Source organism: Globicephala melas, chromosome 13, assembly GCF_963455315.2.
Source record: "Globicephala melas chromosome 13, mGloMel1.2, whole genome shotgun sequence".
Taxonomy (NCBI): Eukaryota; Metazoa; Chordata; class Mammalia; order Artiodactyla; family Delphinidae; genus Globicephala; species Globicephala melas.
This window is the reverse complement of record NC_083326.1, coordinates 48,884,949-48,899,293: the sequence shown is the minus strand read 5'-3', so window position 1 is coordinate 48,899,293 and position 14,345 is coordinate 48,884,949. Positions and strand designations below refer to the sequence as shown.

Here is a 14,345-nt window from a genome sequence, read left to right as displayed (position 1 = left end):
TTGAGGACAAAAGGAAAAAGTGGTAACTGAGAATGAAACCAGCAAGGTATCATGGTAACTTTCTCAAGCCTACACGTGCAAGCACTCTACGTTTTTCCAAACAACAAAAATGCAATTTGTTTGTAAGTTATTTACCGAGTTCTGAAGTGAGCAGGACACTATATGAAGGATGCAAACTAAAAGAATAATCGTCTCATAACCTCAAAGAGCTTCTAATTACTAGAGAAACAAAATCTACACATAAAAATTTAAAACGAAAAACCCAGCCCTTTCATAACATATCAGACTGGCACTCTATTTAAGGTGATAACATTCTATCAAATAACCTTTCTATAAATACCAAACACTTGGTACGTGTTGGACAATTTCTTGTAAAACTATCTCCTAATGAGAGTCTATTATGTGCCAATTAATATTTTAGGTACTGGGGATTCAGTAGTGAACATGACTGAAAAAATTAGGTGGGGGGAGGCGTAGAAAAAGGGAAAGACACAACTTAAAAAAAGGATACAGCAAATAAACCATGTTTGCCAACATTTTTAAGTGAATGTTCTGAGAGAATGACTGGAATACCACTTTAGATTGGAGACTGGGGGACTGATCGAGGAAAGCCTCTCTCTGAGGGAGGGATGTTTAAGCTGATAGGAAGGATCCAGCCTTGTGAGAATACAGGGGAAGGGAACTGCAAGCAGAGGGAACAGCTGATGCAAAGGCCCTGAGGTAGCAACAATTAGGTAGGCAAGAGAGAAAGGCAAAGGAAGAAAGAAGGCACATCATACAAGGCCTCTGTGGGTCAGACCTTTGTGGACCAGTACAAGGAGTTTGGGTTTTATTCTAAATACGATGGAAAGCCACTGAAAGGTTTTAGGTTAAAGAGTAGCCTGATCTGACTTATGTTTCAAACTCCGTCAAAGTGTTAAAAGAACTTAATCAGAACATCTGGGGAAATGTGAACTTTGGCTGTTTGATGGTTTTGAGAAATTATAAAATTATTAATAGGATAATGCCATTGTGGCTATTTCTTCTTCTTTTTTTTTTTTTTTTTTTTTTTTTTTTGCGGTACGCGGGCCTCTCACCGTTGCAGCCTCTCGCGCAGCGGAGCACAGGCTCCGGACGTGCAGGCTCAGCGGCCATGGCTCATGGGCCCAGCCGCTCCACGGCATGTGGGATCCTCCCGGACTGGGGCATGAACCCGTGTCCCCTGCATCGGCAGGCGGACTCCCAACCACTGCGCCACCAGGGAAGCCCGTGGCTATTTCTTTAAATAGCTCTACTGAGAGAGAATTCACATACCATACAATTTACTCATGTAAAGTGTACAATTCAGTGGTTTTTAGAATATTCACAGAGTTGTGCAACTATCACATGGTTATGGTGTTTTTCTTAAAAGGAGACCTTATACAAATGTACTTAAATATTTATAGCCAAAATAAGATGACCTCGGGGGAATGGCCATTATTAACAATTCCTGAAAGAGGGTGAGGAGTACATCAATTATACTATTCTATTTAGTAAGCTTTGATAATTTTAATAATAAAAAGTAAAAAAAAAAAAGATCACTGCAGCTACTGTATGGAAAAACCCTGTAATTGTGGGCAAGAGAAAAGAAGGGATACAAGTTACAAAGCAATAGCAAAGGTCCAGGTGAAAGATACTGGTGATATACAAAGAGCTCATGCAGCTCAATATCAAAAAACAAACAATCCAATCAAAAAATGGGAAGAAGACCTAAATAGACATTTCTCCAAAGAAAACATGCAAATGGCCAAGAGGCACATGAATAGATGCTCAACATCACTAATTTCTAGAGAAATACAAATCAAAACTACAATGAGGTATTATCTCACACCAGTCAGAGTAGCCATCACCAAATAATTTACAAACAATAAATGCTGGAGAGGGTGTGGAGAAAAGGAAACACTCCTACACTGTTGGTGGAAATGTAAATTGGTAGAGCCACTATGGAGAACAGTATGGAGGTTCCTTAAAAAACTAAAAAGAGGGCTTCCCTGGTGGCGCAGTGGTTGAGAGTCCGCCTGCCGATGCAGGGGACACGGGTTCGTGCCCCGGTCCGGGAAGATCCCACATGCCGTGGAGCGGCTGGGCCCGTGAGCCATGGCCGCTGAGCCTGCGTGTCCGGAGCCTGTGCTCCGCAACGGAAGAGGCCACAACAGTGAGAAGCCCGCGTACCGCAAAAAAAAACAAAAAACTAAAAAGACTACCATAAATTGTTTTTTAAAAAAACTAAAAGAGCTACCATATGATCCAGCAATCCCACTCCTGGGCATATATCTGGAGAAAACCGTAATTCGAAAGGATACATGTACCACAATGTTCACTGCAGCACTATTTACAATAGCCAAGATGTGGAAGCAACCTAATGTCCACCGACAGAGGAATGGGTAAAGAAGATGTGGTACGTATATACAATGCAATATTACTCAGCCATAAAAAAAAGAATGAAATAATGCCATTTGCAGTGACATGGATGGACCTAGAGATTGTCATCCTGAGTGAAGTAAGTCCAAGAAAGACAAATATCATATGATATTGCTTATATGTGGAATCTAAAAAAATAGTGCAGATGAACTTATTTACAAAACAGAAATAGAGTCACAGATGTAGAAAACAAACTTATGGTTACCAAGGGGGAAAGGGAGGGGTGTATAAATTGGGAGATTGGGATTAACATACACACAGTCCTATATAAAATATAGAAAACTAATAAGGACCTACTGTATAGCACAGGGAACTCTACTCGATACTCTGTAATGACCTATATGGGGAAAGAATCTAAAAGAGTGGATATATGTACAACTGATTCACTTTGCTGTACACCTGAAACTAAAACATTATAAATAAACTATACTCCAATAAAAATTAATTTAAAAAAACAGAAAGATACTGGCGGCTTGAACTAGAGAGTTAGCAGTAAAATGGAGACACTAGTAGGTATGGAGAAAGCTATGTGGCTTTGAGATTTACTTTAGAGGTAGATTTATCAGACTGCTGACAGGTAAAACTTGAACTCGTCATATATTACTCTTTCAGTGGGGAAAAAACTTTTTAAAATGTTAACTGAGCAACTGATAATCACTTGAGGTTTTCTAGCTAGCAAACAGGAGGATGTCTTATGAAAAGGTCTGCCAATTCGTTATTTCTACTCTATCTGCAGGGCACTTTCAGGCAGAAAGGAGAAAGACAATGTGATTTCTTTCACAGACTTCTGTCCTAACACCAAAAATAAATTCTGAACTCCTGCCAACTAGCTGAAGTCCTACACAGAACCCTCTCTGCTGGATTCAATGCCCACAGTGCCTGGCACACAGTGAGAATTTAATAAAGTGCTTTTAGAACTGAATGAGATAGCCCCCTTATCGGGATAGGCAACATAACCACTTGTTTCAAAATCGCACTACATCTCTTATCAACCACAACAAAATAAAGTAAAAAAATGGGAAGGATCCTATATTTAAATTTTTGCCTGATACAGATTTGTCCCTTAATGGGAAAACGAAACATAAATGTCAACACTCCTCAAATAATTTACATAGAACACAATCTCAATTAGATGTCAACAGCATTTTTACTAAGAACCTAAGAAAATTATTTTAAATAATAATTATTTTAAATGCCATTTGGAAAAACAAATAGTCAAGGAAAATACTCAAAAAAGAACAGTAAGGGGAAACGTCATCAGCTATTAAAGCCTTACAAAAACAACCATTAAAAGTGCACCGCTTCTTTTTATGGCTGAGTAATATTCCATTGTATATATGTGCCACATCTTCTTTATCCATTCATCTGCTGATGGACACTTAGCTAGTGGGAAGCAGCCACATAGCACAGGGAGATCAGCTCGGTGCTTTGTGACCACCTAGAGGGGTGGGATAGGGAGGGTGGGAGGGAGGGAGACACAAGAGGGAAGAGATGGAACATAGGTATATGTATAACTGATTCACATTGTTATAAAGCAGAAACTAACACACCATTGTAAAGCAATTATACTCCAATAAAGATGTTAAAAAAAAAAAAAGTGCACCGCGGGTGAAGGGACAGCTGAGGCAATAAAAGAGCACAGAAAACACACAAAAAAAGTAAATTCTTCAAGAGTATGAGAAAGGCATAACAAAACAAAGGAAAAGGAAAGGCTGCTTGATAAAGGGTGCAAGGATAAGTGATTAGCAATTTGAGAGCCTCCTGGCCTTTCCTGCTCAAAACCCTCGACACCGACCAACAGGGCTGGGCCTCTGGCTGCCTTATGACGTTACCTGTGTCCCTGAGGAGCCCGCTTTAGGCAACCCAGCAGCTTCCTTCTTCAAATATGCCAAGTGCCCTCCTACCCCAGAGCCTTTACACTTGCTTGCCCTCTGCTTTCACTGCTCTTCTGCCAGAATCCTTCACCACAGCTCACTCCCTTCCTCATGTGGCTCTTTGCTCACAGTCTCTTCAGAGAGGCCTTCCCTTCCCTTCCCCCCTTTCCAAAACAAAAGCCTCCCTCCCCACTGAATCGCCCTCTATCCCCTTTAGCCCATTTTATTTTTCCTCACCTCACTGTCCAACACTGTATGTGTATTTATGCTTTGTCTATCTCCTCCCACCAGAACACAAGTATGGGGACAGTCGGATTTTGTTCGCTGTTGGGTTGCCCGTACCTGCGACAGCTCCTGGCACACAGCAGAGGCTCAGTATTTGCTGAATGAATGTGATACAGATACACCAGGAGAAAACAGAATCGAGTATTTACCAAAGCTCTACCTAAGCTTAGAAGTGTTAGAAGAAATCAAAGAAGAGGATCAAGAAGTTTGACTAAAAATTTAAAACAGGGCTTCCCTGGTGGCACAGTGGTTAAGAATCCACCTGCCAATGCAGGGGACATGGGTTCGATCCCTGGTCCGGGAAGATCCCACATGCCATAGAGCAACTAGGCCCGGGCGCCACAACTACTGAGCCCACGAGCCACAACTATTGAAGCTCGTGCACCTAGAGCCCGTGCTCTGCAACAAGAGAAGCCACTGCAATGAGAAGCCCGTGCACCACAATGAAGAGCAGCTCCCGCTTGCCACAACTAGAGAAAGCCCATGCGCAGCAAGAAGACCCAACGCAGCCAAAATTAAATAAAAAATTTATATAAAAAAATTTAAAACATCCTTGTTTAAAAAGAGTAGGAAAATTCAGTCATAAAAAAATATAGAAATTATTATTGTCCTTATCACTGAAGGTTTGTGGGTGTGGAGTGGATTATATTACATCCACATGAAATACTATGCAGAAGGTGAGCCATGAAGACTATGCTTCCTGTAACGACATGGAAAACTGTTGCCATTTAATAAAGAGCAGGATTTTAATATGTCAACTCTATTTACAAGCCATAAACTAAAAGGAATGGTAGATACTTTCTTAGGTGCTTGTCGGCCCATACTCCACCATTCTCTGAGCATCCTCTGCCCTTTTCACACCCCCCCCCGGGGGAAGGCCCTAGCAGCCATGTTTGTACTGCACACGGATCTTTATTGAGACATGCAGGATCTTTCATTGTGATGCATGGGCTTCTCTCTAGTTGTGGCATGCAGGTTTTCTCTTCTCTAGTTGTGGTGCACAGGCTCCAGGGTGCGTGAGCTCTGTAGCTGTGGCACGTGGGTTCCAGGGCACATGGGCTCTGTAGTTTGCAGCACACAGGCTCTCTAGTTGAGGCGCATGAGCTCAGTAGTTGTGGCACGTGGGCTTAGATGCCCCGCGGCACGTGGGATCTTAGTTCCCTGACCGGAGATCAAACCCGAGTCCCCTCCATTGTAAGGTGGATTCTTTACCGCTGGACCACCAGGGAAGTCCCTGCTCACACTCTTGAGTTGGTATCTATTATTTAAAACTTAAAAAAAAATCTAGTCCACAACAGAACAACAACTAAAACAACTAAAAACTAAATCTTTGGATGTTTGGGTATAGGTGATTGTACTTTTTTGGTGCCTTCATTTTCCTCACTTTGGCCATAAAAAAAAAAAAAAAAAGCATTTGTTTTGCAATTTTAAAAAATGCTGTAAAATAGGTATGAAAATAGATTCAAAGGGTATATAATATGCCAAAGTACCAGAGATTGTATTGGAGTAATTTATGCTTTTTTCTGTATTTTTAAAACTTCCTAAAATGCAGATACTATTACTCTTATGATTTAAAAAATTACACTTTTTCAGAAAGCACCATCTTGACTTTTATCAAGAACACTGTAACATCTCCAACAGGAATGCTGAACCTTCCACATATCTGTACCCACCTTCCATTACTTTTAGAAGTTTACCCCTCAATGTTAAATCATTCTGTAAACTGCTACTAACTTTCAAAGGTAATCATGATTCTTTTTTACTATTTTAAAAAGAGCTGAAATAAACATCATAGTACATACTCCTTGCATTTATGTAAATGCATATTTTTCACGTAAAGGAATTTTAATTTAGGTTTTATACCTCCATGTAGAGCCTTCAGTCATGTGTTTTTTGCCATCTGTGTTATCTTTGAAGAAGTGCCTGAACCTTTTTAGAATTGGGTTGTTTATCTTCCTGTTAGAGTTATAAGGGTTCTGTACATATCCTAGATACAGGTGCACTCTTGTACATGTTTTGCCAATATTTCCTCCCATAAAATAGCTTGCATTTTCATAACAGTGCTTATTGAAGAGAAAAACTTCCTAATTTTGACAATCCAATTTATCAATATTTTATCACTCATCCTTTGTGTCATATTTAAGAAATCTTTGCAAAACCCAAGGTAACTAAGATTTTCTCCTGTATTTTCTTCTAGAGTTTTATGGTTTTAACTCTTATGTTCATTTCTGTGACCCATCTAGATCTAATTTTTACACACGTTCCTTGTTTTGAATATAGCAATCCAACTTTTTCAGTGTCATCTGTTGACAATTTTATCCTTTCCTCACTGATTGCCTCTGACACCTTTGACAAAAATCAATTGTGGGTAAATATATTTATATATTTCTGCACTCTCTCCTGTTCCATAGACCTATATATCTATCCTTACCACAGTGACTAGGCTAAGGAATACCTAGATAGTAAATAATAGTAACATTTCTGGGTGTGTCTGTGAGGGTGTTTCTGGGTGAGATTAGCATTTGAATCAGTAGACTGAGTAAAGATCTGACCTCACCAATGTGGGTAGCATCATCCAATCCACTGAGGGCCTGAATAGAACAAAAAGGCAGAGAAAGGACAAATTCTCTCTTCTTGAACTGGGAAATCCATCTATTTCTGCCCTCGAACATTGGATCTCCTGGTACTCTGGCCTCTGGCTGCCCACCCTCCCCAGGGCTCAGGCCTTTGGATTCAGTCTGAATTATACCATCAGATATAATTATTTTCTCTCTCTGTCTCTCTCTGTCTCTGTCTCTCTCTCTCTATATATATATATGTATATAAAACTGCTTCTGTTTCTCTAGAGAACCCTGACTGTAACTACAAGGCAGCCTAAGTCCTCCAATTTTGTTCTTTTCCAAAGTTGTTTTGGGTATACTAGGTCTTTTCCATTTCCAAATAAAATTTGTAATCAATTTGTCATTTTCTACAAAATGGCCTGCTGGAACTTTGACTGGGATTGCACTGAATTGCTAGATCTACTTGGAGAAAACTGACAACAATGTCAAGTCTCCTGATCCCTGAAAATAGTACCCTTCCCCATATAGATATTCTTAAATTTCTCTCACCAATGTTCAATGTGCACAAGTCTTACACATCTTGTATCAAGTTTATTCCCAAGTATTTCATGAAATTTTAATGCCATTATAAATAATATGCTTTTTCATTTTCTACTTCTGAGTAGTATACAGAAATATAATTGATTTTTGTATGTTGAACTAGCTCACTAATTAGTTCTACCAGGTTGTTGTAAATTTCTTAGAATTTTTTTACCTGGATGATCAGAAGAATAAGAATTCTTTTTCAGTCTGAATGTCTTCTATTTCTTTTTCTTGCTTTGTTGCACTGGCTAGGTCTTCCAATACAATGTTAACAGGTGTGGAGAAAGGGAGGTAAATCAGGTCCCTGTAACTCTATTATGGCCAAAAGCAGAAGCCTCTCCTGATGTCTGAAGTTTGTATTGCACATATAGGTCTTTAAACTACCTGGAATTTAGTATCCACTATGAAATGGGTATCTAAAATTACCTGTTACTATATGGACAGCTAATTACTAGATTCTTTCCTCATCCACCTATCACGCCACTTTTGTCACCTACTAAGTTCCCATGTGTACATGTTTTAATTTCTAAACTGTTCACCTACCCTGAACCAATACCAATTCAAGATCTTGCTAAGTGATTTTATACATTCCATGACTTTAAATAACTCTACAGTATATACTAATGATTCCCAAATTTGTATCTCCACCCAGACCTCTCCCCTAAACTCAAACTTCGACTTCCAACTCTATCATTTAGATTGTATAGTGTAGTATTTCAAATTCTTAATGTCTTAAAAACCAAGCCCCTAATTCTCAGCAACTGCTAACCTGCCCCTCCTGCAGTCTTCTCCTTCTCATGAATTGGAAATTCCATTCTTTCAGGTCCTCAGTTCAAACACTGGAAAGTCATCCTTGACTCGTTTCTTTCATAACTCACATCCAAGCCATCAGAAAATCCTAACCACTCTACCTTCAAAATATGTAAAACAAAAAATCCAACCACTTACTACCACTTTTATTGCCACTATCCTGATCCAAGTCAATATTACCTCTCACCCCGATTATCCCAACAGCCTCTCAACAGCTATCCTCCCCTGCCCACCTAGGGTCTAGTCTCCTCACGGCAACCAGAGGGATCATTTTTCATAACGTAGGTCAGATCGCATCACTGCTCCATTCTAAACCCTCCTGCATCTTCCCATCTCTCAGAGTAAAAGCCAAAATTCAATAATTCAATAAAGCCAAATTACAATAACCTGAAAGGCCTTTCATGATCCAGTTCCCATTGCCTCCATAACCCCCTCCTCCGACCACTCTCCTTCTCTCACTCTGCTCTGGACATCCTGGCCTCCTTGCTTTTCCTGACACATCACGCACACTCTCACCTGTTTCCTCTGCCTAGAACCAAGCCCGTCTCCCAGATATTGACATGGCTTGCCCCCTCACTTCAAGTTTTAATTGCCATCCTAACAGAGAAGCTTCTCCTGCCACCCCATACAAAGAAGGAGCCCTCTATACATGCAACACACTCTGGATCCCATTTCCCTGCCTTTTCCCCCCTCAGAGCACTTATCACATCTGACATATAAATACCTGCTTTTCTATTTGCATTTTATTGGCCTTACCTTGTTAGGATGCAGGTTCCATGAAAGCAGGAACTTGCCTGTTTTTTTTTTCTTCACTGTTCTAGGTCCCTAGTCCCTGGAGTAGTATCTGGCACATAAGCACTCAAATATTTGTTGAAGAAACGAATACTTTACCTACCAGAGGTTCCTAATTGGTCCTTTTATCCAGCAAGGGCAAGCCCTCACGGCTTCTCTCCCCCTTTAAAATTCTCTGCCCTCGACTTTTCTGTATAAATTTAGAATCAGCTAGTCAAGTTCTATGAAAACCTTTTGAGGATTCTGGCTGGGACTGCTTTGAATTATAAATTAATTTGAGGAGAACTGTTAGCTTTTCAATGTTGAGGTCTTTCTCCACCAAAAACATGGAGGGTTCTCCATTTTTTAGGTCTTTTTTTTACATCCTTCAGCTGCGTTTATAATTGCCTCCATTAAAAAACCTAAAGCTCGTTTCTCAAATATGTTCCTACTTTTTTTGCTATCCCCCAAAACATTACCTTTTTAAAAATTACATTTCTAAGTGTCACAATGAAATCAAGCTCTTTTTCTACTGCCTTGGTCCTCCTTAACTTCAAACATACTTAAATTCCCCGTGCCTAAAAAATCTTCCACTTGGCCATGGAGCTATCCTCTGTTCTTACATATTGCAAAGAAGCAGGTAAGTAATGCTGCCTCAGCCTCCTCATTTCCTACTCAGTCATTACCCCTAACCTAGCCTTCACTCAACTACCCAGTGAAAACTGCTCTTTCAGAAAGGACCACTGGGCACTGTGTCACTGAATTCCACAGCCTTTTCTCAGTGTTTATCTTCTTCAGTCTAGGATGCTCGCAACACCAATAACATCCTACCCCTTTAGCTCTGCATTTACTCTCTTCCTTTGGCTTCCATGGAACTGGCATTTCCCTCCTGTCTCCTGAGTGCTTCCCCTTCTGCATCCTCCAATTTCTCTTCTAACTTATTCCTGGAAGAACCTATGTCTACCTCAGGGATACAGGAAAAGCCTCTCTGGGGAAGCCGAGTTTGAGCTAATTCTTAAGGTGAGACTAGAGTTTACCACATGGACAAGAAGGAAAAGGGTATTCCTGGCAGAGAGAGCATAAGCAGAGTGAGGACAGCACGGTTAACTAGAGAGCCTCAAACAGCTCAGTACGTCTGGAGCTGCAATGTCCAATATGGTGGACACTAACCACATGTGGCCATTCAGTACTTGAAATGCATCTAGTTCAAGCTGAGATGTGCTGTGAAGTGTAAAACACACACCAGATTTCAAAGACTTGGTACCAAAAAAGGAATGTAAAACCTCATTGATAATTTTTTTTTCACCAGTTACATGTTGACATGGTATTTTGGATATACTGCTTTAAATAAAATACATTATGAAAATTAATTTCCTGTTTCTTCTTACTTTTAATATGTGGGTCCCATTGTATCTCTACAGAACAGTGCCAGTCTAGGGCGTAAGGGCCAAGTCAAAAGAAGAGAGGAAGAAGCGTGAGATTCTATAGTACATTTTCTTTCTCCTTTCTACACCCACTGATGTTACTAAAGTTCAGGTCCTAATTACCTCTCACCTAAGACCATTTCAATGGCCCTACTGATCCCTCCCTACAGTCTTGGGCCTGTCACAACCCATCCTAGATATTGTAACCATATTAATCTTTTTAAAGCACCTCATCCCTCCACTCCTCAGAGTCTCCTTGACCTTGAAATTAAGGGGCAAAACAGTCTGGCATTTTGAGGCTCGTCACGATGGAAGCTAATCTGCAGTTACAGGATTCCCCAGTATTGCTCCCCTTCATACCCCTGGATGTGTCAAACTGGAGATGTCACCTCAACTTGACTTACATTTTTCACTTTACTACCTTTGCTCATAATCTTCCCTCTGCCTACAACACCCTTTCCCAAAATTCAGCTTACCAATATCTTACTAGATAATAATAGTATTGTTTTATTTAAAAGGAAAAAAATATATTGGGGGGCCTTTTGTTAGAGATACAAACTGAAGTATTTAGAGATGAATTTTTTATCTTACTAGGACTCCAGGGTCTGTATAAAAGATGTATTCCTTCAGGAAGCTATATCTAATCGCCCCAAACCTTCAACAAACATGCAACTTGTAGGAGGCATCAAATGCTACACATTACTCTAGGTGCTGGGTAAACTAGACAGTAAAACGTTAGCCCTCCCCTTAGGAGCTCAGTCTCACAGGAGACAGCTACATAAGTCAACAACTGCCACGGAGAACAACTGAAGCTATGAAGAGGTCAACACAGGGTCCTATGGGACCACAGACAAGTCCTAATCCAGGCCGATGGTCGGCAGAGGGAAGCATCCTAAAAAGGGATGCAGAAAAGCCCTAATGAGCTGTTCCTCCACTGATTACCCAACACACCTTTTACAGCTCCTCTTATGGTCATCCAATTCTGTCTTTGATGCTTCGTGCATGTACAGTCTATCCTCATTATTTGTGAATTCCACATCTGCAAACTCGCCAATTGTTAAAATGTACTTTAATCTCAAAGTCAATACTCATGGCAATTTTTTGGTCATTCACAGACACGTCCAGATCGGTAAAAAACTTGAGTCTTCTGATGCATACATTCCCTGAAGTGGAAAAGCTGGTGCTCTGCCTTCTTGTCTCAGCTCTCGTACTGTGAACAAGTGTCCTCGTCACAGTCTACCTAGTGCCACATTTTTCGCGTTTTGTTTCTGGTGATTTCACTGTTGAAACTGGCCCCCAAGCACAGGGCTGAAGTGCTGTCTAGTGCTCCTAAGTGCAAGAAGCCTGTGATGTGCCTTCTGAACAGAGTATCTGTTACACGAATTTAGTCCAGGAATGAGTTATAGTGCTCTTGGCAGTGAGCTCAGTGTTAGTAAGTCAATAACGTACACTGAATAAGGTGTTTTTAAACAGAAGCACGCATAAAACAAGGCTACGTGTTGATCAGTGGATGAAAATGCTGTGACCAAAGGCTCACAGGAACTTAACTGTATTTCTCTTATAAGCAATGGTTCAGTATCCACTAATTCAGAGGTCACAGCAATGTTATAGAACATAACTACCACAAATAACAAGAGTCAACTGTACTTTCTTTCCCTTGAGGGTGGAAATCAGATCTTAGGCATCATTAGTGCCTCATATGAAACAGGCATTATTAAACATTTAGGTCTTAACTGAGAAGTAAATTAATAAATTTTTTCTTTCGTGTAAATGCCTTGACTTCAAAATTAAACAGGGACCACACAGTTTAACAAAGGCTGGGCACTAAAACAAAACACTTCATTTCTTTACAGCTTCAAAATGACCAACAGTGGCTTTCACCAACATGCTTACCATTTTTGTTCTTCAGATTAGGGTCTGCTCCACTTTTCAGAAGCTTTAAGGCACATTGTTTATGAGCCCGATAGGCGGCACAATGCAAGGGTGTATTTCCTAACTGATCCGAACAGTTAACAGCAGGAGGATTCGGCCTGTTGAGCTGACAATTGAAGAAATACAATGCAGATTACATACCAAAGACAGACTTTCTTCCATGAAACCCATGATGGTACAGTAGAACTGAAAATTCAGGCGGACCCTCATGCTCCAGAGCCTGATGAGCAGTGGGGCTCCTCAGCATCTCAACTGTCAGTGGCTTCCTGCTCACAAAATCAGTCAACCCACGTCACTCCCCATGCTGTCCTCAGGCTGCCACGGAACCTCAGGCCGCCACGGAACCTCAGGCCCCACGCTCCCCTGAGACAGACACCACACACTACACCGGGGCCACCCCACTCACCCCTGGACGCTGGGATCTCACTAAGATTCTTTCGCCCCTACCAGTCTTGCAATTCACACTTGTGACAGCAAAATTACAAATTGGTCTACCACAGTCATTCAGAAGCATTTAAACCATAAATGTGGGCTTCCCAGGTGGCGCAGTGGTTGAGAGTCCGCCTGCTGATGCAGGGGACACGGGTTCATGCCCCGGTCCGGGAGGATCCCACGTGCCGCGGAGCAGCTGGGCCCGTGAGCCATGGCTGCTAAGCCTGTGCGCCCAGAGCCTGTGCTCTGCAATGGGAGAGACCACAACAGTGAGAGGCCCGCGTATCGCAAAAAAAAAAAAAAAAAAACCATAAGTGTTAAACATGTAAATGTTAAAGGTCTACTGAATTTGTTGTTCCCAGCTGACTCCTTTAAAAAGTTCTTTTTAAAGGAGTCTCCATTTCACAAAGTTTAAAATATGTTTTAGGCACTATACTTGGAAACCAGAGAGGCCTTTTCAAACGAACTGAAGTAACTTTAAGGCAAATGGCCGTGCTTCAGTCTTGAATTTAGACCACATTCAGAGTTTTGTGTTTAATGAGACTATTTTCAGGAAATGGAAACTGGAAAGTAGGTCTTCTAAGAAGAAAAAGAAATGGGTAAGTTTTCAGTCTAACATGATACAAATATTTCAAAAATATTGTCCCTTGTTTGTATGTTATTTTCTAGAACTATAGCATACCTTTCAGAAATAATTGCTCATCAAAATTAGAGAAAGGTATTCCTTTATAGGTCTTATATATGCCAATTTTAAATTGGATTAATCATGAAGAAAAAAAACTATCCTTATATTAAATGTTTACCATGAAAAACTAAATTCTTAACCATTAGGTTTTCAAGTAGAAGTGGGGTAGTAAATCAGAAATTCAGAGAAAAACGTAATCATTTAAAATATATCCTGCTTAAACTATTACCATGCTGTGTTTTCAGATATTTAAAGACTTCTGTTCTATTATTATGATCTCGAGTAGTCTAGTCCCACAATTTGACTACGTTATGAACTCAACGTTAAGTAAAAAATTTCCTCAGCTTTTCTAAGCAAATTGTCTGAATTAGGCACAAGAATAATTTGTGAAAATTGATGTTTAAGTAGCAGTTACCCTTTTGTTTGTTTTTTGTTTTTGCAGTACGCGGGCCCCTCACTGCTTTGGCCTCTCCCGTTGCGGAGCGCAGGCTCACCGGCCATGGCTCACGGGCCCAGCCGCTCCGCGGCATGTGGGATCTTCCCAGACTGG

General features: G+C 40.6%; 1 protein-coding gene across 13 annotated transcripts in view; it reads right to left on the bottom strand.

The window, feature by feature from the left end:
• Window positions 1-14,345, bottom strand: part of OSBPL1A (oxysterol binding protein like 1A) — a 237,763-nt gene that overhangs the window by 154,268 nt on the left and 69,150 nt on the right. For all 13 annotated transcript variants that reach the window (XM_060310976.1, XM_060310977.1, XM_060310974.1 and 10 more), the window contains one exon: window positions 12,640-12,784. In XM_060310976.1, coding sequence (XP_060166959.1) covers window positions 12,640-12,784 — 145 coding nt within the window. The remainder of the gene's footprint in view (window positions 1-12,639; window positions 12,785-14,345) is intronic.